Source organism: Haematobia irritans, chromosome 1 (assembly GCF_050003625.1).
Source record: "Haematobia irritans isolate KBUSLIRL chromosome 1, ASM5000362v1, whole genome shotgun sequence".
In the NCBI taxonomy this organism is placed as follows: domain Eukaryota; kingdom Metazoa; phylum Arthropoda; class Insecta; order Diptera; family Muscidae; genus Haematobia; species Haematobia irritans.
Genome location: NC_134397.1, coordinates 236,871,871 through 236,899,490, shown reverse-complemented (window position 1 = coordinate 236,899,490; position 27,620 = coordinate 236,871,871). Strand labels below are relative to the sequence as shown.

The window sequence follows — 27,620 nt, the reverse complement described above, 5'->3', positions numbered from 1 at the left end:
ATATGATGAAACATGTGGTAAATTTCACTCTTGCTAGTGAGTGCTGTTTAACAAGTGGCCTTTTTATAGCAGAGTACAAAAAAGTGTACGGAGAGGCGATATACCACATAGAGGTGTTAAACCACCTGGTACATAATCGGGTATGTTCTGTGTTTCACATGAAAGACTTGCGGCGAATTTTTCCTGTAGGGGTTGTTCTGTGAACTACTTTTCTCCTCAGAGACGGGAAAATTTTTCACGGATTTTTTTAATGGAATCTTTCTCATTTCTTCTATTTAAAATTTTTCATTTTTTTTTCTATATGCTTGATAAATATTGGGTGATAAAATAACATGAAAACCCTTTAAAGACAAGATTTAAAAATATACCACAAATTTTCCAAGATTCCCTTTCACTTGTTGCAAAAAAGTGGTGGTTGCTTAAAAGCAGCTGATTTTATGTATGTTCGAAACGACAGTGTTGCAAGATTTTGAGAAAACGCATTGAAACTTTTGTAATTGAAAATGTGTGTTAACGCTTTTTAGATGACAAGTATGTCCGATTATGATAATGCTTAAACTTTAAATAAAAACAAACACATTTTTCAAGCAGATAAGACAAATTAAAACAATATTTTTGATCAGACAGTTGCTATAAACGATTATGTAGTAACTTAACTTCTGCAAAGCGTCGCACGCAAGAGTCAGTCATAAATATTTTACAATTCAGTAGTTTTTCTTTAGATTGCAGCTAGGGTGTCCAAAACCGACACCGGTTAACCGATTAACCGGATTCAGTCACACAAACCGAAACCGGATAATGAAAAAATTGGCATTTTCGGTTAACCGTGAATCCCTGGATGGTCCACATCGGTTAACCGGTTTTCTGTATTTCAACGAAATTTCTTTCTATTTTTCATATATTTCTTCCAAAAGTGGAACTTTTTGCAGATATACTGAAGGTGAGAAACAAATGACTACCCTACGGGAAATTAGTGCAAATTACCACTAATGGACCCATTACAGGACTGGTACTAGTGCTCCTGTTAATCAACATTTTTATTTGTCATGTAATATAATTGATATTGATATTAAAATCTCTTTGAATCCACACTTACTACAATACAACTATCAGAATTATTTATTGTTCAACATATTCCTTTCTGGTGCGCAACGGATTGAAAAAGGGTCCTAAAAGTTTGTCCCAGACTGTTTCATGAGCAGTTGTCTATAGGGTAGTACTACTAAGTTGTTCTAGGATGTCTCCTTTGGGATGAGTCCAAGTCGTGTCCTAAAGTCTACATTTTCCCAGCCAATGACAAACCCATGTCCATTCCATACGCTTGGACCAGAACTGTGACTGGTCCATACACGCCAGGGACTAACCCTGTACCGGTCCTGGGGTTGATCCATTTCCCGTAGGGTACTTAAAACACAGTTTCACTAAGTAAATAACGAGATTTTAATTGTAGTCCTTTCTTTGAGCACAAATAAACCCGAATTTATAGAAGCTTTGTGACATTGTCTCAAATCTTTTTTCATTTTTTTCACAATATTGTTTGCCTAAAATGTCGGTCTCCAAAAAAGAAAAAAATTATTTTAGAAAACTTATAGTCGGATATCTACAATCAGTCGACGAGTATTTTCAGCGCAAAAGGAACACCTTAACGGCATTCAATTTTCCTGTCAATGTTCTATAAATTGTTAGTTTTATTACAATGAATTTTTATTTTTTTTTTTAATAAAATGAGTATTTAAAACTCATTTTCACTAATTTTTATAAATTCGGTTTTAACCGGTTTTGAGCAAAATAAAAAACCGAATTTTAAAAAATTGGGATTTTCGGATAAACCGAAAACTGTCTTTTCAAAAAAAAAAAAAACGTTATTTGGACACCCTAATTCCAGCACATGAGTTTATTCGCATTTCGCTATCATTTAGTAACAAACGTAGAAATAAAAGGATTGTACCACATATGTGATATATATGTTCCTCTGCAAATCATATGATTTGCAGACTTTCATTGGAGAAGTTCATCAATGTGGTATCACAATGAGCCTGATACATTGGGCTGCCATCTAACCTAACCTTCATTTTTCGGCAAGCGATTTCGAAAAATCTTGTTTCACAACCAAACAATTTTGGGGGGAAATCAAATCTATTTGAAGGGAAATCCAGAACACACCCGAATGTATCGCGTTCATGAGGTTTCGCACCTAAAAGGTGTTCTGAAAAATGTAAAGGAACATTTTCTGTGTGGGGCAAGTGTACAGTTATCTTATGCTAAGTTTGATTTTTTACACAAATAAATTACGGGTTGCGAAACCTGTTGTCGATCACTTGGCACGAAATAAGATTTAAAAAACATCTAAATTTTCAACGAACATTTCTCCCGACTAGTGCATATGTTTAGGCACGGTTTTTACTTCTTATTCAACAGTCTACTGTAATTTTACCCGAAAAATAGGTTTATGTTGTAGGTTCTTTCTGCAAATAAAAAACCTTGCCGAAAAAATAAGCAGTTTTCATTTTCCGATAAAAAATAAATCCGAAAGTAATCCCACGTTTCCTCAGATTATCATGCGTTAGAATGCAATTGGAAGCGTAATTCATAAATAATTTAAATGGTGTCAGTGTCTGCGACGCATTATAAGGAAAATAGGTAAAATCGGAAATATAAAATCAAAATTTCCGATGGACACCCAAAGCTAGGCCGAAATACATAAAAAAAAGCACATATGGTTGACATAAACTCAATGCACAAAATACAACTTTCCTCCTATATATTTTCTGCTTTGTTAATCCCCTGACTTGATAAAATTTTGGTCGAATTGACACATATATCGCAGTGGATTATAACGATAAGTACATTTGGACCAGTGTTCCCATGTTCATGTATGAACTTTAATCAACTAGCTTTAATCAAAATGTACCAACAAAGTACGGAAGTGTCATGGGTATCTTTCTACTGGGATTCTCCATTTGGCAAATGGTATTAGAGGCAATTGGGCAAACTTACAGACGGACGGGCAACCCATATCTATGCTTATATATTCTATCCGCTATCCTATGGTGGAGAGTTTTAAAAAGCATGCCATATTCGAACAGTCTACTTCTTCACATAAACTTCCTTTATTTTCTGCGCTTGCAACATATGATTTCCTGTGATATTTTGATCTCGTAAACTTTCTAGGTATGATTTATATAAATTCATATATGCCTTAAATGCTAGAGTTGCATGCTTATTCTTTATCAAACATGTTCTGCTTAGGATACACCATTATAAAACAAAAGTGGACCACATATATTTTGTTCATATATAGAAATGTTCAACATTCGAAAAGTTGATCTTCGATCCTCACCCTTTTGTTTCCTTCGTATAAATCTTGGAAAGTGTACCAAAAGTTCTTAAAGCTATATAGATAAAATTGTGAATTATGATTTTGTTATATCATCCTCTTTATGTTTAAAAAAATTAAATACACTGACAAAACAAAAAGACTAGTTACTATGTATAAGGAATATTTTCTTAATTAAAAAAAAAAAAAGATGAAGCGAAAAAGTTAATTTTCAACATAAATTTTGACAGATAAATTTTTCTTTAGTACTAGTTGTGTGAGAATTATGCAGGAATGTATTACTCTCACTACATTCTTCCATGGTGAAATAGTTACAAACTGACTTGTTTGATTTCTTAGGATGTTTATGGTGTTTGTTTTCATTTTCTTTTTATTAGGTCTTTTTTATAAATTTTCTAAAGATTTCAGTTTATAGAGAAATCTTTGTTATTGTATTGGCTTATTTTTGTAAAATGAATGCTGTGTCTGTGGTTAAGTTTATATTAAAAATTATATATACTACTATGCTACTGGCTATATATAAAATTCATGTGGCGATATATGGGGCACAAAATTATCGTAATAAAGATTTTGACATCCACAAGTTAATATATCCCAAGATGTTTTGTTATTAGTTTTTTTCTTTTTGTTTTTTAACTTGGCTTTAAATTATTTTCTGTTATAAATATTTCTTACATACGTAGAGACGACAATGCTTACTAGCCTATAAAGCAGGGTGGGGAGGATAATAGAGTTCTTAAGGTTTACACAACACTCAAATATAGCTAGACGATGTTGGAACCGTTTTGTTTCGATTTGCGACTTCAAACTGAATAGTCTATACACACAGGCTAAATAAACTAGGAATAGAATTAGTAAAACTAAATCTCCTTCCTTGCTCCTTTGTTACGGTATAATGGCTTATTTTATCTGATTATATTTAGATATGCCTGATTAGCCTGCCTGATTGCCTGCCTTGTTTGTATGTTTGAGCCTAGAGTTAGTTATTATTCTTCCTTCATCATCTTCTTGTATATCTCCTTGCTTTATCCTGCCTGCCTCTCTTTCTCTGTTCTCTTTTTGCTTGATAGTATTTCTCTATTTTACCTAAAGTTGCGGAGGGAAAATATTTAAATGTAAGAAAAAAATTAGCTTCAAAAATTAAGAATATCAATTGAAAGGTATATGGTCAGCGATTTGGAGACTACTGATGTCCCTTCCACGACACAATCAGTTCAACAGAACGCTGATAGTAAACGAAACTATTTACAATTGGTAATTCATAATATGAGTCAATAAAAAAATTACATGAACTAGATATCTTTTTCAGCTTTCATTAGTATCATACTCTCATTGACAATTACATTAGTTTTCGAAAGGATTTATTATATGTATAATCGAAAAAGAAACAAAAAAAATGATTTCTGAACTCAATTTGAATGTATTGTCGATTCAGAAAAGGGGGTTTGTGAAATAAACGAATATTTAAAAATTTATGAAAGAAAAAAAAAAGAATTAATGGAAAAAAAAATTTTCGAGTTTTTACAATCTTGTTGTACCTTTTCAGTTAGAATTAGGACTATAATGGAAAATATTAAAAAAAAAAAAAATAATATATATTTTTTATAATTGACCTTTCCATTAATTTTATTGTTAAAAAGCGGATTTAAAATCCATCGACTTTTAGGCACATATTTTTGTTACTGCCCTGTTTGAAATGGCCTTGTATGCATAGGTGATCAAGGGCTGAATTCAAGATCGTAACAAGACGCCAAAAGCCATAAATAATTATAACATAACTCCTGTAATTTTCCAATGACTCATATTTGTGAATAACCTACATTAAAAACAAAAAATGGGATTTTTCTATAAAATCTTACCTTAAATTAATATCTTCTGTTTCCGCCCATATTACCCGGTCCACCTCCGCTATTGTAGTTATTACCGAAGTTGCCACCCGTTGCTCCGCCGCCAGTTCCTTGATTTCCGCCTGCAATTACAAATAATAATTTTTGTTATTTTTTCTTATATACAACAAATTTTTTCATATAATGTTAATCTTGATTATTTCAATTCCATTGAGCCGTTTCGAAATGAGCAATAACATTTCATTTAAAGTGGCCACAAAATACGCGATATCTATTCATGAAGGAATTCCATGAAGCTTCTAACCTACAACATAGGGTCGCAATTTGAGGTACCCCTACAAAAATTGTTTTTGAGTATTGAATCTATTCATTTTTTTGAGGATTTTGTATCATTTTTGGCTGATCGTATAACTAAATCACTAGTGGATATATTCTATACGATGAGGATGCCTACTCACAGAAGATCTGAATATATGAAACATTTTCAAAATAATATTTTTATCCTATAGTTTTATTTTACAATCCATTGGTCATACTTAAATACATTATTCAACACGAATTTTGAGCTCATCATTTAATTTTCCGATAAGTGGAAGTTCTTAACTTTTATCATTTCATAACGCTGTATTTTCATATATGAGACCATAAAACAAAGACAGATTTATAACCCATCAAATGGCTAATAAACTTCTGTTGCTCATATCAGTCTACACAGTCATGCAAATGTGAACGAGAAATTTAGAATGACTGATATAGATTTGTCCACATGTACTGGTGATAATGAAACATCACGAAGGCGCCAATGTACCCATTTAAAATGGGTAAATTGGAGCCCAATTTTCGTCCAGTCACTGCTATCCGAAGAACTAACAAACAAATCAGTAGAATTAAATTGAAAAATAGGCTTTTACCATAATGGACAAATATGATTAAAGAAACCAAAAGAATGCAGAACTATAGACTGAATCTTAGAAACTACTTCAATGAACTTCACTCAGAATGGATTTATAAATACATCTGCAATAAATACATATTCGAAAATTACGATTGATAGCAGACAAGTTTAACCAAATATTTATATCAGATTAAAATCTTAAAAATCTCTAAACCTACCCTCCATTCCAAAGAGACAAAGAATTGCCACGAATAATATACATATACAACTTACCCTTATTGAAGCCATAAGGTGCCGGTCTGTTATTGCCACCAAAGTTATTACCCCTTTGTGGACCACCGCCGTAGCTCTGTTGGTAATCGTTGCCAAAGTTACCACCACCACTATTTCCACCCCATCCATTGTTGCTACCACCATTTGCTTGTGGTCCACTGCCGAAACCACCACCATTATTCCAATCATCACTCTGGTTATTCCATGGTGCTGGTTGGTTATTCCAGCCTCCAGGGCCTTGATTGCCACCAAAGTTACCGTTGTTACCGAAACTATTGTTGCCACCCCAGTTTCCACCATTTTGACGATTACCACCCCAACCACCGCCTTGATTTCCACGATCGTTACGACCGCCACCGCGTGGACCTCCTGGATTACGACCGCCACCTTGATTTCCACCACCACCACCACCTCCTCCTTGACGGTCCATATCTTGTTTGGCAATAGCTTTCTTAACATCCAAGGTTTTGTTTTTAATGGTATGGGATTTTTGTAAAATAATCTTGTCCACTGGATCATAGTCGTCAAATTCGACAAAGGCAAAGCCACGCTTTTTGCCTGTCTCCTTATCCGATACAATATTTATACCCAGAATGTTTCCATAGCTTTTGAAATACTCTCTAAGGCATTCCTCATCATGGTCATCGCGTAAACCGCCCACGAACAATTTCTTAACGGTGGCTCCTGCATTTGGATTGTCAATTTCTTGGCGGGGTACAGCACGTTTAGGCTCCACAGTGCGCCCATCGATTTTGTGTGGCCGTGCGTTTTGGGCATTATCAATCATATACGATTGTGAATAAGTGATAAATCCAAAACCACGAGAACGTTTCGTCTTAGGATCTTTCATGACTACAACATCGACTATGTTGCCCCATTTCTCGAAATGGGCCTTCAAACCTTCATCGGTTGTACGATAATCCAAACCGCCAATGAACAATTTACGTAGCTGCTCAGGCTCGGAAATTTGCTAAAAATATAATAGAGAAAAATGTCACTGATGGTGCTGCACTAAGAAATTATACTTCTATAAAGTATACTCATTCTCAAGAATTAATATTTCCAAGGTTCGTTGACATTGAACAAAATTAAATTAACGCGAAAAAATAGAGGTTAACAACTTTTTTTCATCTCATTTGAAAAAAAGTATGTACATATGCATATATGGATATACACACATATATACATACCGGTAAAAACACAATTACGAGAAAGTACAGCTCATATAGAGGCGGAGGTAGCCATTTTGTATTTTTGGAAAAAGGAAAAAAGATATGCTGAATACACACATATTTTCTGCAATATTAAATTTTGTAATTTCTTTATATCTACCAAATAATAAGAATAAAATAAAACGTTCTATTGACTGGTTGCAAGTAGAAGCAAGAAATAACGCGTCGAAAGCAATAAAGGAAAATCAACACGTTTAAAGAAATCTTACCTCGTCATCGTTATTGTAGTTTCCATTATCGTTGTTGAGCGACATTTTAAATACTGTTTACAGAACTTTCCTCAATTATATGAAATAAAACTTCAATTGACAATTAAATTAGGCTTGGTATCTTTTCCAAATTATGGAAAAGTATGCTATTTATTCCGCGATCAAATACACAACGAACTGAACCGGGCGGCTTCCAACAATCTTTTGGAAAAAAACGCGGCCGGTATTACCGATTACGTTTTCTCCAAGCCGATTACTTTCGTTAAGTTACAAACGCTTCGTTTAATAGCACATGGTTGTATCATTGTTATAACCAAGTAACCATATATTGCCACGTAGTGATACCAACTCCCGAAGTTCAAAAAGCACTACAAATATATAGTAAATTACCATACCAGTTCCCGCCAAAAAGTGGGTACTATGTTCGGTTTTCGAGTTGAAACCCACTTTATTTTCGCGATTACTTTTCCTTAAATAATCAAAATTATAAATGAAAACAAACTTATTCCTGTAAAGTCTTGTCAAAATCTAGAAAAACAAGAAACATCGCATCAATTGAGATAATTTATCTGCTTTATATTGGAATGTTTTAATAAAGTAACCACGAAAATTTCAACGCGAAAAGCGAACATAGTACTTACCTAAACTGCGAAAAACTAGCGAAATTTTTTCCATTTGTGGTATTTTGTTTTTTTTTTGGCATCTCTTACCGTAATTTTGTTCATTTCTAATTTTATAAGGTTATATATTATGCGCTTTACAGATTATCAGTTAAGGTAAGTACTATGTTCGCTTTTCGCGTTGAAATTTTCGCGGTTACTTTATTAAAACAGTTCAATATAAATCAGATAAATTAACTCAATTTATGCACAGTTTCTTGTTCCCCTAGATTTCGGCAAGACTTTACAGGAATAAGTTTGTTTTCATTTATAATTTTGATTATTTAAGGAAAAGTAATCGCGAAAATAAAGTGGTTTTCAACTCGAAAAAGGAACATAGTACACACCTTTATTCCGGACGGAATGTCTGTGCTTGTAAAGAATCTTATACGCTTTACAAAATATCGGTTATTCCGATTATTATATTGTGCACATAATCGATACTGCTGCATGTTTATGGGATCGATAACACATTTACCGATCGACAAGTCGTATCTATCCGACACACTGTAAGATTCTTTACAAACTCCTACATTCCGTCCGGAATAACTGATAATCTGTAAAGCGCATTATTTTTTGTATTAAAATACATAGTTGTGCATATTAATTTTCTGTTTCGTCTATGAAATAAATACTTTTTTGTTTTTGGCCAAAATATACATTTTGATTTAATATTATTTACATTACCGATTGGAGATTTTTAAAATGCAAGTGCCGTTTATGACGATGTTTTCCGAAAACAGTGTCGATTTTCTTTTTTTGAAATGTTATTGGCAGCCCTGGCTATAACATCTGTGAAAAATATTTAGTATGCATCAAGTCAGTGAACAGACAACATCATATTTTTTCGTCGTGTTAAAAATGTCGAATTTTGTACCAGAATGTGATGATTTGCGGCAAGCATTAATTTTGTGTTTTCATTTGAAGAAAAGTGCTACAGAGACGCATCACATGCTTGAGGAGGCATATGGTGATCATGCTCTATCAGAAGCAACATGCGAAAGATGGTTTGAACGGTTCAGAAATAATGATTTTGATCCACCAAAAGATGCTGAATTGGATGGAGATGACCAGTGATGCCAACCCCCGAAGGTCAAAAAGCACCAAAAATATAACATTCTAACATACCTCCTTCCACCACAAAACGTACTCCAGCCAACAAAACTTCAATCTACTACTACACAAAAAAAAAAGAAACTTGTATTATCCCTGCCAGCATTTCAAAGTTCCATTTCATCCTCATCGCTACCACAGACTCGTAAGTGACATTGCAACAATCGCCAACTGTGATAGCCCAATAAACACAAACGTTTGAAAAATAATAAAATGCAATAATTTTTCAAACATTTTTTCAAAGGATTAGGGTAATATTCAAGTTGAGAAATTGTTGAGAAAATCGCGTTCTCAACAAAAAACAGACATTACCCTCAACAGTAAAATTCAACACAATAGCAATAATCTCTCAATTGTAATCCTCAAATTGAAATGCATTGCTACTCAATAATTTCTCAAACAGTTTTCAATGTGAGACAAATTAAAAACTAATATTGCTGCGAATATTTTCTAACCACAATTTGCATGAAAGTCAATCCCAGTTCTTACTGAAAGTCAACACTAAATTTCTAGTGATTTTGTACATTTTATTAATTTTTTTCGTTAAAAATATAATAATATTAAAAATAACATTAACAATATATAAAAATAATAATATGTTATAATACCAATCAAAACATAATTATCTTATTAAAGGTATTAATAACTAAAACTATCAATACAACTTTAAATAACTTAAACATTTTTCATGTATAATTTCCCCCATAATGTTGGTGTCACATAACTATTAATTAACTAATTATTAATTAATATGCTGACAATTTCAAATAATTACTATCGAGGAACTTGCTGGCCTGCGTGTTAGAATAGATTCCATCAAAACATAATTATCTTATTAAAGGTATTAATAACTAAAACTATCAATACAACTTTAAATAAGTTAAACATTTTTCATGTATAATTTCCCCCATAATGTTGGTGTCACATAACTATTAATTAACTAATTATTAATTAATATGCTGACAATTTCAAATAATTACTATCGAGGAACTTGCTGGCCTGCGTGTTAGAATTCAATTCCATCAAGAGGAATTCACAAAATATCAAACTGATGACGGAATGTAAATTGATGTAATGCACATTTTCATCCAGAAGTTCTTGATTTAGGAACTGCTGCACTTTGTTTTAATTGGTTGCACTTTGCAAGTTTTCTGGAATCTTTTCTTTGTTGTTTCCTTCATCATTTTTTCACCGGTCAACATCTCCCAAGAATATAACATCCAATGATTTTAGTTTTCTGCAAAAAAAATCGAGTTTTGTGATTTCCAGTACGTTTTCATTTCACTTTTTATTTTGACTTACCAATTATAATTACCGTTTTGGATTAATTTCAGTTTTATGCCAATAAAAATAACTGACCACGTACATCGTGGCACAAAATGTATTGAAACCCACAAAATTCCTCAAGAACGTTGGTGTAACAAAATTCTTGTAAAACTCATTAAAATTCGGGAAATTAGCAAGGAACTTGATGACTAGAGAGTTAGAATAAATTTCCAGCAATTTCAATTCACAAAATATCAAATTAAACCGATGATGCGATGTAAATTAAACTATAGTCTTGATGCGAATTATCACCCAGTAGTTGATATGGAAAAGCATAAATACCAAGTTTAATTCATTGTACTTTGATTTATGGAAACTTTCTCTTTTCGATAAGCCACCATCATTTTTCATTGGTCAACCTCTTAATGCTTCCAAGAATGCAGCATCCAAATATTTTAGTTTTCTGCAATGAGATTTAAATTTAGTGACTTCTCTAAAGTGTTGATTTAATTTTTCATATTGACTTACCAATTATTATAAACTATTTGAAGCAGTTCCAGTTACTTGTCCAACATTTTTTCATCGGTCAGCTTTTTAATGTTTTAAAGAACGTAGAATCCATAATTTTAGTTTTCGGCAAAGAGATATAATTTAGTGTCTTCCTTAAAGTTTCATATCATTTTTTTATTTTCACATACGTATTATTAGAAACTATTTGGAGTAAATTCAGTTTTTTGTCTAAAATGTTTTTTATTTCTTTCAATTGACCACGAACTTCGTTGCACAAACAAGTATTGAAAACCACATGGTTTTTTCGTTGCATTTTAGGGTAGTGTTTTGTCAAAGTTTTCTCATATTATCTTCAACCCCTTTTCAAAGATTTCGTCAACATTTTGGCAAATTGGAAGTAATTCGCAAACAATTTGAAGATGTATTGAATATGAGCTGTTTCAAGTCAAGTTGAATTTATGTTGATAATTATAGTTACCCTCAAACTGAAAAGTTATTGCATTTGAAAAACGCTCATCCTGTGTTTATTGGGAGTATTTTGCCATCACTATTCGCATGAAAGTTCTTTGCCATTACTATTGTTACAAGAGCCATTTTATATTTTGTGAAACACCAAGCACATCTAGCTTCTTATAATTTATTTAAATAAAAATGATAATGAAGTGCTGAAAAGATAGTTATTTCGCTTAAAATTGTGAAAGGTATATTGGTGAACAATTTTTGACTTTCCAAATGGAATAAAGTGATAGTTTTTCAAATATTTTTCCAGACACGCTGCCTCCATTGGAAATAAAAGCACTGGCTGATAGACGCTACAACATGTAACTTGCAACTTGTAACTCAACATCAATATTTTATTAATGCATAAAAATATGTTAAATGTGATGTGATAGTCGTATAAATGTTATATTTATGAGAATTTATAAATGTTTAATAAAATTAATAGACATCTAAATAATCGTGTTTCACTTGACCACAATGTTTCTTTTACAACTATCTTAAAATGCACTTTGTCTGATTGTTTGAAGGGGCTCTTATTGGCGTCCTTCTAAATGTATCCAGAAGGGCACCTAATAATTGCACTCATGCGATACTTTTTTGTAGTAACTTGGCGTGGTACAACTTCTCAATAGTGACGGCGCTTTTCCGAGGAGTTTTGGATATCGTATATGACTGTTTTCGACGTAGTGGGGATTCTCAGAAGCGCCCCCAAATTCAAAAAATATTGGCAGGGTGAGTATTAAGTTCGAGTTTAGCCGCTAAAGTGAAAACTTAATCGGTAAAAAAGGCATAGAATTATACATATTTGTTGCAAATTTTATTATAACTTGATAGGGAATAGCCCAAAGCAAATTTTCACAAAGTTTGTATTCCTTAAAGTGGATTAATTAAGAAAAGTAATCGTAAAAAATCGATTTTATCGGCTAAACTCGAACTTAATACCCACCTTAAGGTGGGTACTATGTTCGGTTTTCGAGTTGAAAACCACTTTATTTTCGCGATTACTTTTCCTTATATAATCAAAATTATAAATGAAAATAAACATATTCCTGTAAAGCCTCGCCGAAATCTTTAGGAAAAAGAAACTGCGCGTCAAGTGAGTTAATTTTTCTGCTTCATATTGAACTGTTTTAATAAAGTAACCGCGAAAATTTCAACTCGAAAACAGAACATAGTACCTACCTTTAAACTCGAATTTAACACCCACCTTATGCGCTTTACAGACTATCAGTTATTCCGGACGACAGTGCTCGTGTCGAACATATCCCATATATTGTACACATTATAAGTTAAGTCCGAAGGCATAATCGATACTGCTGAATGTTTATGGGGTCGATAACACATTTACCGATTATTTTGTCATCGCCGACATGTCGTATCGATCCGACACACTGTAAGATTCTTTACAAACACCGACATTCCGTCCGGAATAACTGATAGTCTGTAAAGCGCATTAAGATAGCGATATGAATTTGGGATTAAATGGATCTTTGAAATGCTGGCATGGGTTTAATTAAACTAAATTGGTTTAATGTACAACAATTTTTTGGTGCTGCAGATTTAAAGGATCTCGAAAAAATCCCGAATTCCGGGATTTATAAAAATCGATCCCGAATGACAGCCCTACTGAACATAGTACTTACCTAAATGTCCAACGGGCATTATTGTCCGGATAAACATAACATAATATAACGGCGCATATAGAACATTTTTCACAATTTAATAATTGTACAATTTAAAGCGCTCTTATGAACATGCGTTTCGAAAAATGTTACGGCAAACGCGTTTGCAGTAGGTTCTACAGGTTAAAGAAAATGCGCGCCATTAAGAACCGGTTACTAAGAACTTGGGTACCTAATTTGACAAGTAGTTACTTCCGTTCGTAGCGTCGTGAAATCTTATCATTATTTTTATAGCGCTGAAAAAAGAGTAAACTGCCGTGAAGTTTTTGATAGAAATTTGTGCAAAGTAGGCGCAATTTGTTCTGCTAAATTTGTTTAGCAAAAAGGTGAGAAAACCGCTTCGAAAAACCATATTCTGCCTTGGAAGAGTTAAGAAAAACTGTTTGGCCAAATTATGTACCCGGTGACGCCATATTGCAATTTTACTGGGGGAAAAATGTGTTTTGCGCAGAACTGTATTACTTTTTTTTTTGCTCGTATCCAATAAAATTCAATGACTTACAATTTTATATGCTTCTGTGGTAGTGAATATATTATATAAAACCAATTTTGCATTATTCCTTTGATTACAGGAAGAAGTGAAAACATCATCATCCCAGTTTATAAAGAACATTAAAAATTGACAATATATCAAAATGGTAGGATCACGCGTATATGTTGGAGGTCTTCCCTATGGTGTACGAGAACGTGATTTGGAACGTTTCTTCAAGGGATATGGACGAACACGCGACATTTTAATTAAAAATGGCTATGGTTTTGTGGTAAGTTTAAAAAGAATGAAAAAGTACGATATGGAAATTCAGTGTGTATATATTTTTTTAGGAATTTGAAGATTATCGTGATGCAGATGATGCAGTTTATGAATTAAATGGGAAGGAGTTACTGGGAGAAAGGTAATAATATATAGAAAATTTGTTATATTCGATTTATTTACAATTGCTCTTATATTTTAGAGTTGTAGTAGAACCCGCTCGTGGCACAGCCAGAGGCGGTGGAGGAGGAGGTCATCGGGATCGATATGACCGATATGATAGTGGTCGGCGTGGAGGAGGTCGATATAATGACAAGTGAGTACATTAAAATTTGTATTTAGAAGCTATGGGAAATTTGACCAGCGTGTCGCCTTTGTGATAGGGGTGGAAATGCCTTCATTACTTTTTGTTAGACAATAGGGGTGAAAAAGTATGCATGTGTGAAGAGAAATGAACACGGAATCGGCTCTAAACATATTAACAATAAATGCAACTTATTTATTCTATAATCAAAGTTCATAGTTTATGTTATTCTATATACTAGCGTAAAAACGATATGAATTGTGATAACGAAACTTATTTTCAAAAAATTTCCCAAACGAGGAAATAAGAGGACTCAATATCTTTATATTTTTTTAATTAGGTACCAAATTTCTAAAAATTTCATATTAGCTCAAATAGTTAGGACGTAAATATTAACCCTCTGTAGCTGACGTCGTGGTCTGACAGACACCGCAAAATTAATTTTCTTGTGTATCCTCCTAAAGTACGAATCATCAATGTCTCCGCTCTCAGTACATTTTCTTTTTATTAAAAAAAATATTTTAGATTTGTTTGCTTAATAACCATATGCTTTTAAGGAAAATATTGCCAAACAATTTTTAATTCGAAATGTGAACGTAGGATATCAGTTTTTAGAAATGAGGTCTGCTGGACCCCTCGTCAGTTTTATTGTTAAAATTAGACCACCTCAGCTACAGAAGGTTAAAAGCTATATCCTCGTTTAGATATTTATACATCAAAATGTTCACACGTTATTCTTGTAATAGTATCGAATTTTTAATGTGACGGCTTACTATGCTGGGCTAGGTAAAGTAGCTGTCTTTTGTTACAGACATAATAGGCTGTATTGCCCACGTGGTATTTGTTGTATCAGATGGTGAATTTCCCTCTTATCAATGGGTGGACCTTGTTTTTATAGCCGAGTCTAAACTGCCATTAACTATTGGTCTGTTCGCGTACTTTTCCAGTAAAAAATATCCAGTAAAAACTAGCAAGAGAGTAAGATGGTTTCTACTCCAACCCATAATGTGACGGCTTACTATGCTAGGCTAGGTAAAGTAGCTGTCTTTTGTTACAGACATAATAGGCTGTATTGCCCACGTTGTATTTGTTGCATCAGATGGTGAATTTCCCTCATCAATGGGTGGACCTTGTTTTTATAGCCGAGTCTAAACTGCGATTAACTATAGGTCTGTTCGCGTACTTTTCCAGTAAAAAAATATCCAGTAAAAACTAGCAAGAGAGTAAGAGTGTATTTTACACTCTTTGCTTAAAATTGCTGAAAAGTACACGAACGGTATCCAGTAACTATTTGCACATTGAAAATTTCAGCTGCTAAAACATTGAAAACAAAAAACGAATCCTGTATATTTAACTTCCTATCATAGTTGCCGAACATGTACATTGGTACTTTGTTATCAATAACCAGCTGGCAACGTATGCTATGGTTTGCAACATTTTACTGGGAAAAAATCTCTAGCAAAAACTTGCAATTTCTCTATCGCATAACTGTCAAATGTAATCTCTCTCCGGCTCTCTTTTGCTGGCGTTTTGGTGTAAACGAATGACTTTGAAATAATTATCTAAAATTATCGGGTTCTCGAACGGAGCTTATGTGTGAAAACTCCTAGAGAATCTTGAAATCACTACGAAATGTCACCAACAGCAAAGAGAGAAGATAAACAAAAGCTGTGCAATGGTTTAGTTTTCGGTCGAAGCGATATGCTAACTATTGCGCCACTAACTAACGACATACTAATATTGTCCTAGTCCTTGGTTGATGCTAGATTTAGTCAATAGCTTCGTTCGAGAATCCGATAGTTTTTTTTTTACATTTGACAGAAAAAGCTTGCAAACGATTGCATACTTTGCCTGATTCAAGTACACTTTTACTCTCTTGCTAGTTTTTACTGGAAAAGTACGCGAACAGACCTAATATAAGGCGGACATGCTTATATGTTCTAAGTTTTATTTCTTTTTTTTTTTTAATTGCCATTAAACATTTTATAAAGTTTGATGATCTCCACTGATGTATTTGTTCTGGGTCTTGTTATTATTAATAATTTTTCAGCTCTCTAAAATTCGGTTAAACGAATAAATCAAAATCTCAAGTAAGAGCACACCCTACTTGTCGATATGATGTACAGTGATTTGGATATAATTCATTTAGAAATTCATCTGGGCCATCAAAATTGAATTCATAGTCGATTGAACCAGGATATTCTTAACACATCAGTTGATATCTTGAGATCGTCCAGAACAGAGAAAATTAATCCATTTGTATAAATGATGTCGAATTAGAAATTTGCTTGTACTATCTAAATAGCAGTTGATATTTGAGTCCCTATGTTATTAATTAAAATTATCGTCTAGATCGTCCAAAACTTTTGATCACATATAGAAACTTGCCGAGATCGGCATAAGTACACCGCTATATATTTTGATTTTTCTTTTTTTATCAAAAACTTATTCGACTCTTAACAGCGATCAAAAATCTAATTGTGAACACCTTCAATCGACATAGTTATTTTTTCAATACCCCCATGTTCCAAAATTCGGAAGCGTAAATCATAAAATTTTAGTTTAGCCATAATTTCTAAACACATCTTAGAAACTTAAATCTTGGTAATAAAGTTATCTTTAATGGGAAGTTAAAAGAGAAATAAATTCTTGCGATTCCGAATATCGGAACATGTTTTCCCCCCATGCCTCTGATATGAAAAATAAATGTTTCGAGTTAAACGCTCGGTCTGGGTGATCATCATTTCTATTTTTTTTAACAAATTGCTGTGGCTTTTTTGACTATCCGAGAAAAATGTCGTGTAGTGGCACATTTCTTTCCGAACGAGGACTAACTCTATGAAAGTTTTAACTACTTGATACATTTTTGACATATAATGCTTTCAGGAAGAGTATTATTTATGTCAACATATTATGTTATGAATGTGTTAGTATTCTTACAGTTGGAGGGATGATAATACATGGGTGGTCCCATAAGTATTTAGCCAAAAAATTAATCGTTATGGAAGAACACGGTAAAAACAAACAAAAAAATCCTAGGGCCTGCCGATTGTAAAACATTGTTACAAAAAACAAACACATTTAAAGTGCATTGTATCATCTCGTGAGGCTACTTAAGGGACTACCCACAAGAACCCGACCAATGAGGGTTTTTTTGGCATAAGCCAATGTCCGGAAAAAAAAGCAATGCAATAGTTTATTTATGCAATAATTAATTTAATTAGAATCATTTGGTGTGATATAGTTCAATATTAGCATATTTTATTCAACAAAGGCATAAATACAATAATAAAAGATAATTCAGTCCATTTCTTCTAATATTATTTTAGAACTAAAAGAATTTTTCTGAAATTTGATATCATATATTGTATATTTCGTACTGATTTTTGACTGAGAAAAATTCAACACGGACAATTCGATATGAAATAAATTATACAAAAAGCTACGGCTTCGATTAATCGGCCTCTTGACGCCAATGACCGATTCGTGGCCGATTATCGATCGAGCTCTCTACTACCCACGTCATCTAAAACAATCCAGTAATTCAATTTCGTTATAATACAAAGTTTTATTTTCAATTACTCGATTATTCTAAAATCCACCATAGATAATTTTATTTATTTAAGACCAGCGTACGAAAACACAAAACAAAACGTTTCCAATTGTTTCCGTTTCGTACAATCCACATACCCGAAACGAAACGAAAACCCAAGATAACGGCACTTGTCTTTCGTTTTGTATTGTTTTTGTTCGTGAGTGGAAACCAAACCTAAACTGAAAAGTACTGCGGTACTTAGTAAAATATAGAAAACAAAACAGTACACATTGAATGCAAACGTTTCGCAAACATTTCATTAAGTCGTTACAAGAAGAAAAACCTTGAATGTTATTTATTTTTGTTTGGCATTATTTATTCAATTTATTCCTCGAACAATAACACCTGTTATGTTGGTACATAAGATTTTTGTTTAACGTTTTTAACATCGTTTCGCTCAGCAAACGTTTTATTCCCATTTCGTTACCGAACGAAACCATAGACCTTATAATACATAGATGATCCACTATTCTCTTTAAAAAAAATGTGTCAGTTCCAAAAATTAGTTTTCAGACATTTCGTTTTGATTTTTTCGTAAAGAGTCAGTCCCAAACATTAATTTTCGCGCATTTGCTTTGTGTTGTTCGTAAAGAGCAATGCTGCTCAAAATTAAATTTCGTATTTTCGCGGTTTTGGTCACAATTTTTTGTTCAAATATGAACTTTTAATATATTAATTTATTTATGAATCCTCTGTTGCATCATAAACGTTCTTATTTTGTGTAAAATTGGTAAACTACAAAAAGGGAAACGAAAGAGATTGTAAGCGTGTTCTTATTTTTTTCGTTTATTCTTAATCTTCGGAACTGTCAAACATGGCTCATCTATGTATTATAAGGTCTTTGAACGAAACAACTTGGCGCCGCAAATCCGAAGAGCATAAAAGCAATCGTTTCGTCTCTTTTGCTTCTGAAATGTTTGTTGTTTTGTTTTTGCCTGCGTACAAAACGATTGACGAAAATTGAAAAGTTTGTGACTTTAAATGATACGTACCTCAATCGTTTCGTTTGTTTTCGTACACTGTTTAAGACAATACAATAATGGCCATCCTTATACGAATTTGGTAACTTACATAGGTCTGAAATACAAAATCGTGTGTTTGTACCACTTGTTATTCTTTCATATATTATAAAAGTGTCCCTTGGTGTATTTTGAAAAAAAAAAAATTATATTTTTTTGGTGTAGTCGCACATAGCCTATATGGTTATCCATCAAATAATAGGATAATATAAATTTCAATACAAACTAAATCTAGCACTAAATGTTATACTAAATCAAAAATCAACTAAATTCAAATTAAATTTCTTCAAATTTTTTAGGAATAAAAACAATAACAGATCGAACTCACGCTATGGACCACCATTGCGCACCGAATATCGACTAATTGTTGAAAACTTATCGAGCCGTGTCAGCTGGCAGGTATGTATTCGAAAGTTTTTGTTATAAATTACGTTGTTTTTGTAGTTTAGTGTTCCCTAAAATAAGAAAACCAAAGAATTTTATTTCATATATAATTAGTACTGAAATAATTTGAAAATTATCTTTTCAATTGGAGAAAAGATAACAATGAGACAGAGCGAGCATATATAATGCATACTGAGCTTATGAAATACACAATTTTTTTACAATACTCCTTGATGTCATGTAATTTTTTGCATGCTTCAAATTTCTATGTCCTGTTACTTTCTCCCCTTTCCCAGTCCTCTTTCCATTACGAAAGGTTTGCCTAATTATTTGCCTATGTTTGTTTTGGGTATATTATAAAATTTAACAACAACAATAATAACAATCCAAACCCTGCTACTACATTTTTCTTAACTTTTTTTTAATCGTATATATACATAACTCCTACATATAAATATTACATATACAAAAACATAGAAGCGAATCGAAAGAAACTGACTTATTGTTATCATTTTACCCCCTCCATTATTATTTCTATTTCGTGAATTATATACTACAAAAATAACTAAAACCAAAAACGAAAAGAAATGCGCCACAAATCATGATGGGTACATCATCAAACCTCAATTACCACTGTTCGCGTCCTAAGAGTAACCACCAGAGAGTATGAATGGGTTTCTAAAAACGCAATGCTTAGGTGACCACACAGAAAACAGACGAAAAAAAGTAACCAATGGGAAAAATGATGTTGGCCAAACTTACCACTAGAGAGGATGTCCAAAAATAAATTTTGCAAGCAAAATTGGGTTGCCCCCATGGAGAATGTTATTCTCTTTTGTTCCACATAGAGGTGTGTTTTTGATATCTGGAGACTTCTGGAGCCATCTAAAATCTTTACAATGAGTTTGAAGCTAATATAATCCTATCAAAGCCAGGCAGCAGGCCAATTGAGGAGCAAGCTAATTATGCCATAGCTTGAGATATAGACTACCATGGACGTTTGCTTGGAAGATGTCATTTAGGAATATGTCATATTCAACAAGAGACGAACTTTTGATTAATCCAACGTTCTATAAACGGTTTCTTTTATCGTATCGCAACCAAACGATGGAAAGAAATCAGTATTACAAACCGGATGAAGAAGGCAAACGACTTGCGAGTAATCCAAAATTATTGCATCATTATGATCACACTTCACAAACAGTAGCTGTTGTCATCTATACACTAATGTATAGAATCAACAATTTCATCAGAGTACTAAGGGGTTTCATGTTCAGAGGATTGTGGTAGGTAGAGGGAGAGTGTTGAGTGTTATGTCCTCATTGCGACAAACATTTGATACTCCTCTCAACTACTTTATGAATCATTTAAGAAATACCTGAACTTGATGAAGTTGGTGAATTTATACATTATTGTCGTTGAAATTGGAAGAGAGATTGAAAGAGTGAATGAATGTGAATATGAATGGTGTGATGCCATTATTTTAGGTATTTTTGTAAAAATAAATAAACGTTTTTTTTTGTGGAAAAATTAACATTTTTGAAATATAAACATTTAATTCTAGAGTCTGTCTAATGGCTAACTATCTATCGAATGTTCCTTCCCTCGTAATCTAAGCACATAAAACGATGGCATGATGACTTGCTGTGAGGAGGTCCAAAATGTGAATGTGAAATTAATGAGATCTAAAGAAAGTCGGCTTGGATTAGAAAAAATTACATAAGCGTTCTTTACGCTTTATATGACGCGTAAATTTGACAATGGAAATCCATACGAACGAAAAACAATCCGACAAGATGTCTGATAGAGGATAGTGAAATGGAAAACATCTTAGTGAGGAGACTCCCCATATCCATCAAAACATTGTATCCCGGACAGTGATACATATGGGTTGTCTTGTTCCTTCAGAACAGATTCATAACGCGCCAGATGTGTGATGAATGAACAAACATCATCCGAAGGCTTATTATCATAAATTCAAAAATTTCTCTGAGGGCTATATCAATATATGACCAATTCTAGAAGATAACATGCGATTCTTTTCTCATGATGGTTGATGTGTAGATGACAACTTCCAGCGCTTACCAAGTTCGAGTCTAATAATGATGAGGCTATCGTTTATTCCCTAAGATCTTGAAGACATCGATATGTACGCGTTACTCCACTACTACTATCCAAATACAAAAAATCGTCGATGTCTTTTTTGGACATGTTCACAATTTTTCTCTTTTTCAGTAGTTGCCGCAGTACATTTTTGTTGCGATACGGTTTTGGCCCAATACGCATACATCCCATAGGTTCATTTTGAAAGGGTTCTCTGGCAAACAATCTTTGGCAGACGATACTGGTTTAAGGTCTCCTTCCGTTTCCGGCCCGTCTCCCATTTTGTGACAGACACCATCCCGAAACATCACTTTTACAATAAGTTTGCGATATATCGATTGATTGGTTGTGGTTCGTTGTTTGGTCTAAATCGCCAGCTGGCTACCTTGTGCAACTTATTTTTCTGGCAAAACCACAGTTGCAGCTACGTCGCAATTTTGACAATTTTCCATTTAGTAACATTTGTGGGATATATAAAACATGCAACGACCTTCCAACCTACACCCATTTAAGGACGATGGTGATGACGATGTGTGTGTGTGCCTCCCCCCAAAAAAAAAATAATCCCAGCCAATTGTGTTTATGTGCGTTACTTTGAGGTGATGAAATGTGTGATCGTCTCCATACAACTTGACCAGATTTACAGCATTTTGAGAAAGTACGTCTTACAACGATCCACACTAAGCAAACATTATTCAGCACAAGCCTGTCTGTGTGTGCGTATCTTTGGTCAGTTGGTCGACGACGAAGTCGTGTACATCTATCAATCTGGTTGGTTTGGTCCGAACAAACAAACGTTACAAGTAAAAACAGAAATTTACTAAGTAAGAACTGTTTTCAACATCTCAAAAGGATGCTTTTTCGTTTCCATCAACAATATATCGTGTGTATTGTTTTTAAGAACCCTAGAAAGAGTTTAAACACAGAAAATTGAATGAACTTGTTGGTGGTATTTACAATTAGATAATCATCTATGCCGCCTATGGTGGAATTCAGGCAGATGAGGGACCACGGACTCAACCCCATGCAGTACATTCAGGAAAAGGACTATTTCAAGGAAGGCCAATTTAGTTGTCAGTGCGTTGTTCTATTTTGCTTCTCTACTACTACTCTAATTTGCGCAAACATGTGGCTCTTTCCGCAAGGAGATGACTGTTTTGGGTGCAAGCGACTCACACGACGATTTACACAATGTAAATTACTGACAAGTTCTATTCAATTCTTTTCGTGTTGCTCGTTTGCAAATTGGATTTTTAATGTACTAATCTTTTTTTTTCTTTTTGATTTCTTTTTTTCTATGGCATTATTTATTCTACAAAATAAATTCAATGACGATGCAGGATCTAAAAGACTACATGCGTCAAGCTGGTGAAGTTACCTATGCCGATGCACACAAACAAAGACGTAATGAAGGGTAAGTTATTAATGTTAAGTGGGATTTTGTGAATTATTGTTGCTGATGAGATTTTTTTTTTTTTTCGGTTTATCCAACAACAGCGTGGTTGAGTTCGCTTCGTTGTCTGACATGAAGACTGCGATCGAGAAATTGGACGATACTGATTTGAACGGTCGCCGCATACGTCTGGTTGAAGATCGTCGTAGCGGTCGCGGGCGTGGTGGACGCGGCCAATCTGGCTCGTCCAGTTCACGTTCTCGATCACGTTCTCGCAGACGTTCGCGCTCCCGCTCTCGTCGCTCCTCGCGTTCTCGATCAAAGTCACGAAGCCGATCTAAATCACGCGGAGCCCGCTCCAAGTCCAAGTCACCAGTTAAATCTCGTTCTCGTTCACGTTCGAAGTAAGTATTAAATTAAATTGATGCTAATAACAATTGAATTTTCATATTTTTCTTTCGCATTTTTTATTTTTTCAAGTAAATCACGTGAACTCTCTAAATCAAAGTCTAAGTCACCACGTTCCCGTTCTCGTTCACGTTCTCCTAAACGTGACGATTCCCGCTCTCGTTCCCGTTCCGTTTCAAAACGCGAATCACGCTCACGTTCCCGTTCCAAATCTCGTAGAGATTCTCGTTCACGGTAAGTTGCTGTTCGTCCACATAACATTTAGATCGTGTTATTTATTAAATAAATATTTTGTTTTTTCATTTTATTTTCTGTTGTGCAACACACACACAAAAACACACAACATTTGATTGGTAATAATGAAAACCTTCCACTACTACCGAATGATTGATTGAACAATTTGCACAATTATAATTTTATCACGAACAAATTTATGTATGTGGATGTGTCATTTTTTATCCCGATTACGTGATGACAATCGCGTTCGTCTCCTATATACAATCTTCCCCCTTTAAACGTTTCTCAATAATGTTTAATGTTCGAGTACGTTCTTGATTACATTTTATCATTAATTACATTTCTTTCCTCTCCTATTTGCTATATTTCTGTCTTCCTTTTTTTCTTTTCCTCCCATTTTTATGTGAACTGCTTTTTGGATATATTTTAAATTTCCAAAAATGTTCTATGTTCTTTCGGTGCATCTTCATTTTTGACATACAATAACCTATAATTCGCAAAAAACAGAAGTTAAGAAAAAAAAAAATAATCACAAGTAAGAGACGAACTTGAAAATTTGTTTCCATTCTCCACCTCAGGTGAAGCACAGTCTTAGTGATACGATTATTGGCTTCCTACTTTTCTGTTTCCATAAAATGCATGATAACAATACCTCAAAAAAGCTTTCCCAACATTTTAGACAAAAAAGCGTAGTTTAAGTTGCGCGACGTTCTTTTTTACGAATTTTGTGAAAAAAATTCAAAAAGTCCACTACATTCACCAAAGATAAGTATCCCCCATTTTATATCGTGTTCGAACGGCGGACTAAAGATATGTCCGTCATCCTGCAGTATATATATAGTCATGTCATATGCTAGGTTAGGTTAGGTGGCAGCCCGATGTATCAGGCTCTCTTAGACTATTCAGTCCATTGTGATACCAACTTGGTGAACTTCTCTTTTATCACTGAATGCTGCCCGATTCCATGTTAAGCTCAATGACAAGGGACTTCCTTTTTATAGCCGAGTCCGAACGGCGTTCCACATTGCAGTGAAACCACATAGAGAAGCTTTAAAACCATCAGAAATGTCACCAGCATTACTGAGGTGGGATAATCCACCGCTGAAAAACTTTTTGGTGTTCGGTCGAAGCAGGAATCAAACCCACGACCTTGTGTATGCAAGGCGGGCATGCTAACAATTGCACCACGTTGGCTCCCATATGCTTAACTGCTAAAATTTTTTTCAATATTTTCAAATTTAAACAGGGAGAATATATCTGGAATTAATTTTCTAATAATTTACAGTTAAAGCCTAATGCCACAGAAAATAAACTTCTATCTTATCCAAGTCCGAAAGCCGAATTTTTTGCTGAGAGTAGATACAACTCAATTAGAAAACGTAAAGTCGAGCTGAACTCATGAGCCATCAAATGCAAATTTCATTGATTTGCAATTATGTAATGCTTCCATTGTAAAATTAAAATTCATAAGGGTAAAACAGTCTGTTGTAATTCGAAGACGCCTATATTCTTGTAGCAAAAGAAAAAGTCTTTAAGATGAAAACTCTAAAAATTGCCTTGAATTCTTGTAAAAATGTCAGATTATTTCCTAATTCTATATCAGTCGTGTACCATAAAACTATTCAGTATCGATATTATTCGTCACATAGTGGCGTCCTTTTGTATGACATACACACAAATGTAGTAGATGACTTTAAAAATACATACTTTAGATCGTGCATAAAACCTGTGGTGGATAAAAGTCTTTCTTTTTATGCTATGCACTTTAGTATCTATAAATTTGTTTTGCTTTATTGTAATTAATTGTTTATGTGAATAGAACATTAGTTTTTATTTTATAAATTGTATCCCTTATTGTTCCCCCTTTCGCTAATTATTGTGCATTCGTTTGCTTTTTCTTTTTTCCATCTCTTCTCATTTCAGCGACCGTTCGGTTTCTCGCGACAACAAATCCAGATCCCGATCACGTTCTCGTTCTAGATCACGATCAGTATCACCGAAAAATGGTAATGCCTCTCCAGACAGAACAAATGAGAGTATGGACGATTAGATTATAGACTAACCCCCCTATTAGAATTCACATTGGCGCTTAAGCGTCATTCAATAATCTTTCCTTCTTCTTTCCCTGTTTTTATAATTACCTTATAATTTTTTTTTTACTTTAAAACTCCTCCATTTCTTGATTCTTTATGTATTTCTTTTTAATTTTACTTAAATTTATAATCAACACAACACAAAGGCAAGAAAACAAATATTAAAAGAGTAACAATGTTATTAAAAAAAATAGCAAAACCTTTGGTGTAGAGACATACAACAACGCTGGGAATAGTAGTAGTAATAAGCGTATGTAAAATATACCATTCCTCTGAACTAATGGTCGTAATGGTCGGTTGATTTAACATCTTTACTACATTACGAGTATAATGTTTTTGATAGTAACCCATAACGATATTACTATTATTATTTGACAGCAGTTTGGTATTCCCTCTATCAGCTAAATGCAAGACACATATTCTTTTTATATGTATTTTTAATATAATATTTAGTTGTCTATCTAAAAACTCCTCCCCCTCCCCCTACCAAATATACATACACATATATATTTAAAGCATATGTGCTACTCTTATGATTATATGTATCAAAACAGCAAAGAAAAAAGAAATAAACAATTTGACATTTCAAATTTATTCCATCAATCGCGTCCCCTCCCTTATGTTATGGCTACAAGTAATGGTCATAAATTATGATTATGATATATAAGTAAACATCCTGGTTCTACAATATTGTAGTTAATAACATATTTGAAAATAAAGTATAAACTCTGAACAACTGAAAACTATTTGTTTTTCTTCTTATGACTTTATAAAATCATAAGAAATGCAAGGATGGAGGTGAAAGAAGCTAATTTTCCTTTGGCCAGCAAAGAAAATAATCCGATAGATGGCGTTACTTATCAGTCTCACGTTGCAGAGTGGCCAATTTGGTTTCGCTAGCGGTATTTAATTCAAATTTGAAAAAGCGTTATTTTTTTTTAACAATCGATAACATATACTTTCATTAGATATTTATCGATTTTTTCAAGGCTCAGCTTACATCTTATGAACAGCTGTAAAAGTTATCATATCCCAGTCGTACATGCAGTTAACTTCAAACTAAATGAAAGCTAGTTATTTCTCAAGTAGTAGTGGGTGACATTTGGATTGAATTAATATGGATTCAACTAACTATTTTAACATGGCGATGTCATAGGAAGTAGTCAATTGTCCAACTCTGCACTACTTTCAATTAGCTTTAAGTTACTTGCCAATACGTTAATTTAAAGTTAGTTTTCAGTCAAAGTTAATTAAAAGTTGTCCCTAAAATCAATATTTTTTCCAAATTTTTTATTTTCAAAAAAAAACAAACATTTATTCATATAACAATTTAATAACAAACTTCAAAATATAACAATACAGTTTTCTGGAATACAGGACCCTTTCTTTTTCGCCCTTCGTGTTCTTTTGGAAGAAATATTTTGGAGTAGTCTTTATTGTAATTTAATCTATATCGGCCCATGGCTTCAAATTACAAAATCGAGAAAATAAATAAAAAAAAAATATACAAACAGCCAAACACAATAATATTTTTGTTATTAAACCACTTTATACTTTTTTAGTAATTCTCTATTTTAAGAAACAAATTTTCAACGAAGCGATAGCACGCGGTATTTACTAATGAACTACCAAATGAGTTTACAAAAAACGACGCTGTCTGCACTCGGAAGGCATCGGTTAGCGAAGTGTTGTATACATTGCATTGCATTTCTGCATTGCATAGTAGTTAGCTTAAACTTGGTCTATACAAGCGAATTTAAATTTAGTGTTTTTGGTAGTCAGCTACTCATTTGACGGTAGGGATGTTTC

At 33.5% G+C, this 27,620-nt stretch overlaps 2 protein-coding genes and 2 long non-coding RNA genes across 7 annotated transcripts; 2 read left to right on the top strand and 2 right to left on the bottom strand.

Moving 5' to 3' along the window:
* Positions 1-3,088: 3,088 nt before the first annotated feature.
* Positions 3,089-8,006, bottom strand: LOC142234610 (heterogeneous nuclear ribonucleoprotein 87F-like). The gene is made up of 4 exons (XM_075305802.1): positions 7,794-8,006; positions 6,353-7,322; positions 5,197-5,306; positions 3,089-4,423 (listed from the first exon to the last, which is right to left on the bottom strand). Exons 1-3 carry the CDS (start codon positions 7,836-7,838, stop codon positions 5,203-5,205), a joined length of 1,119 nt encoding a protein of 372 aa, XP_075161917.1. The 5' UTR covers positions 7,839-8,006; the 3' UTR covers positions 3,089-4,423; positions 5,197-5,202.
* Positions 8,007-10,071: 2,065 nt separating this feature from the next.
* Positions 10,072-11,874, bottom strand: LOC142234487 (uncharacterized). Its single transcript, XR_012721635.1, has 3 exons — positions 11,360-11,874; positions 10,868-11,294; positions 10,072-10,802 (listed from the first exon to the last, which is right to left on the bottom strand). It is a non-coding gene; the product is annotated as an uncharacterized LOC142234487 (long non-coding RNA).
* Positions 11,875-11,879: 5 nt separating this feature from the next.
* Positions 11,880-12,299, top strand: LOC142234546 (uncharacterized). Its single transcript, XR_012721650.1, has 2 exons — positions 11,880-12,042; positions 12,111-12,299. It is a non-coding gene; the product is annotated as an uncharacterized LOC142234546 (long non-coding RNA).
* Positions 12,300-13,711: 1,412 nt separating this feature from the next.
* On the top strand, positions 13,712-26,405 carry B52 (serine and arginine rich splicing factor B52). 4 transcript variants are annotated; one of them, XM_075305500.1, is made up of 10 exons: positions 13,712-13,850; positions 14,097-14,285; positions 14,347-14,417; positions 14,478-14,591; positions 19,493-19,592; positions 23,021-23,094; positions 23,178-23,477; positions 23,554-23,715; positions 24,226-24,253; positions 25,642-26,331. In XM_075305500.1, exons 2-9 carry the CDS (start codon positions 14,160-14,162, stop codon positions 24,230-24,232), a joined length of 954 nt encoding a protein of 317 aa, XP_075161615.1. In that variant the 5' UTR covers positions 13,712-13,850; positions 14,097-14,159; the 3' UTR covers positions 24,233-24,253; positions 25,642-26,331. The 4 variants fall into 4 exon arrangements, with proteins under 4 accessions (XP_075161615.1, XP_075161472.1, XP_075161542.1 ...); XM_075305357.1 differs by lacking the exon at positions 24,226-24,253 and having other exon boundaries at positions 25,642-26,405; XM_075305427.1 differs by lacking the exon at positions 24,226-24,253 and having other exon boundaries at positions 25,675-26,002.
* Positions 26,406-27,620: the final 1,215 nt, after the last annotated feature.

Bases quoted from the DNA above. Each gene is read 5' to 3' on its own strand.
- LOC142234610 (XM_075305802.1), bottom strand. From the start codon at position 7,838: ATGTCGCTCAACAACGATAATGGAAACTACAATAACGATGACGAG. The intron at 7,323-7,793 runs GTAAGATTTCTT...TTATATTTTTAG, and splicing joins ACTACAATAACGATGACGAG to CAAATTTCCGAGCCTGAGCA. The intron at 5,307-6,352 runs GTAAGTTGTATA...TTGTAATTGCAG, and splicing joins ACCTTATGGCTTCAATAAGG to GCGGAAATCAAGGAACTGGC.
- B52 (XM_075305357.1), top strand. From the start codon at position 14,160: ATGGTAGGATCACGCGTATATGTTGGAGGTCTTCCCTATGGTGTACGA. The intron at 19,593-23,020 runs GTATGTATTCGA...ATGACGATGCAG, and splicing joins CGAGCCGTGTCAGCTGGCAG to GATCTAAAAGACTACATGCG. The intron at 23,716-25,641 runs GTAAGTTGCTGT...TTCTCATTTCAG, and splicing joins CGTAGAGATTCTCGTTCACG to CGACCGTTCGGTTTCTCGCG.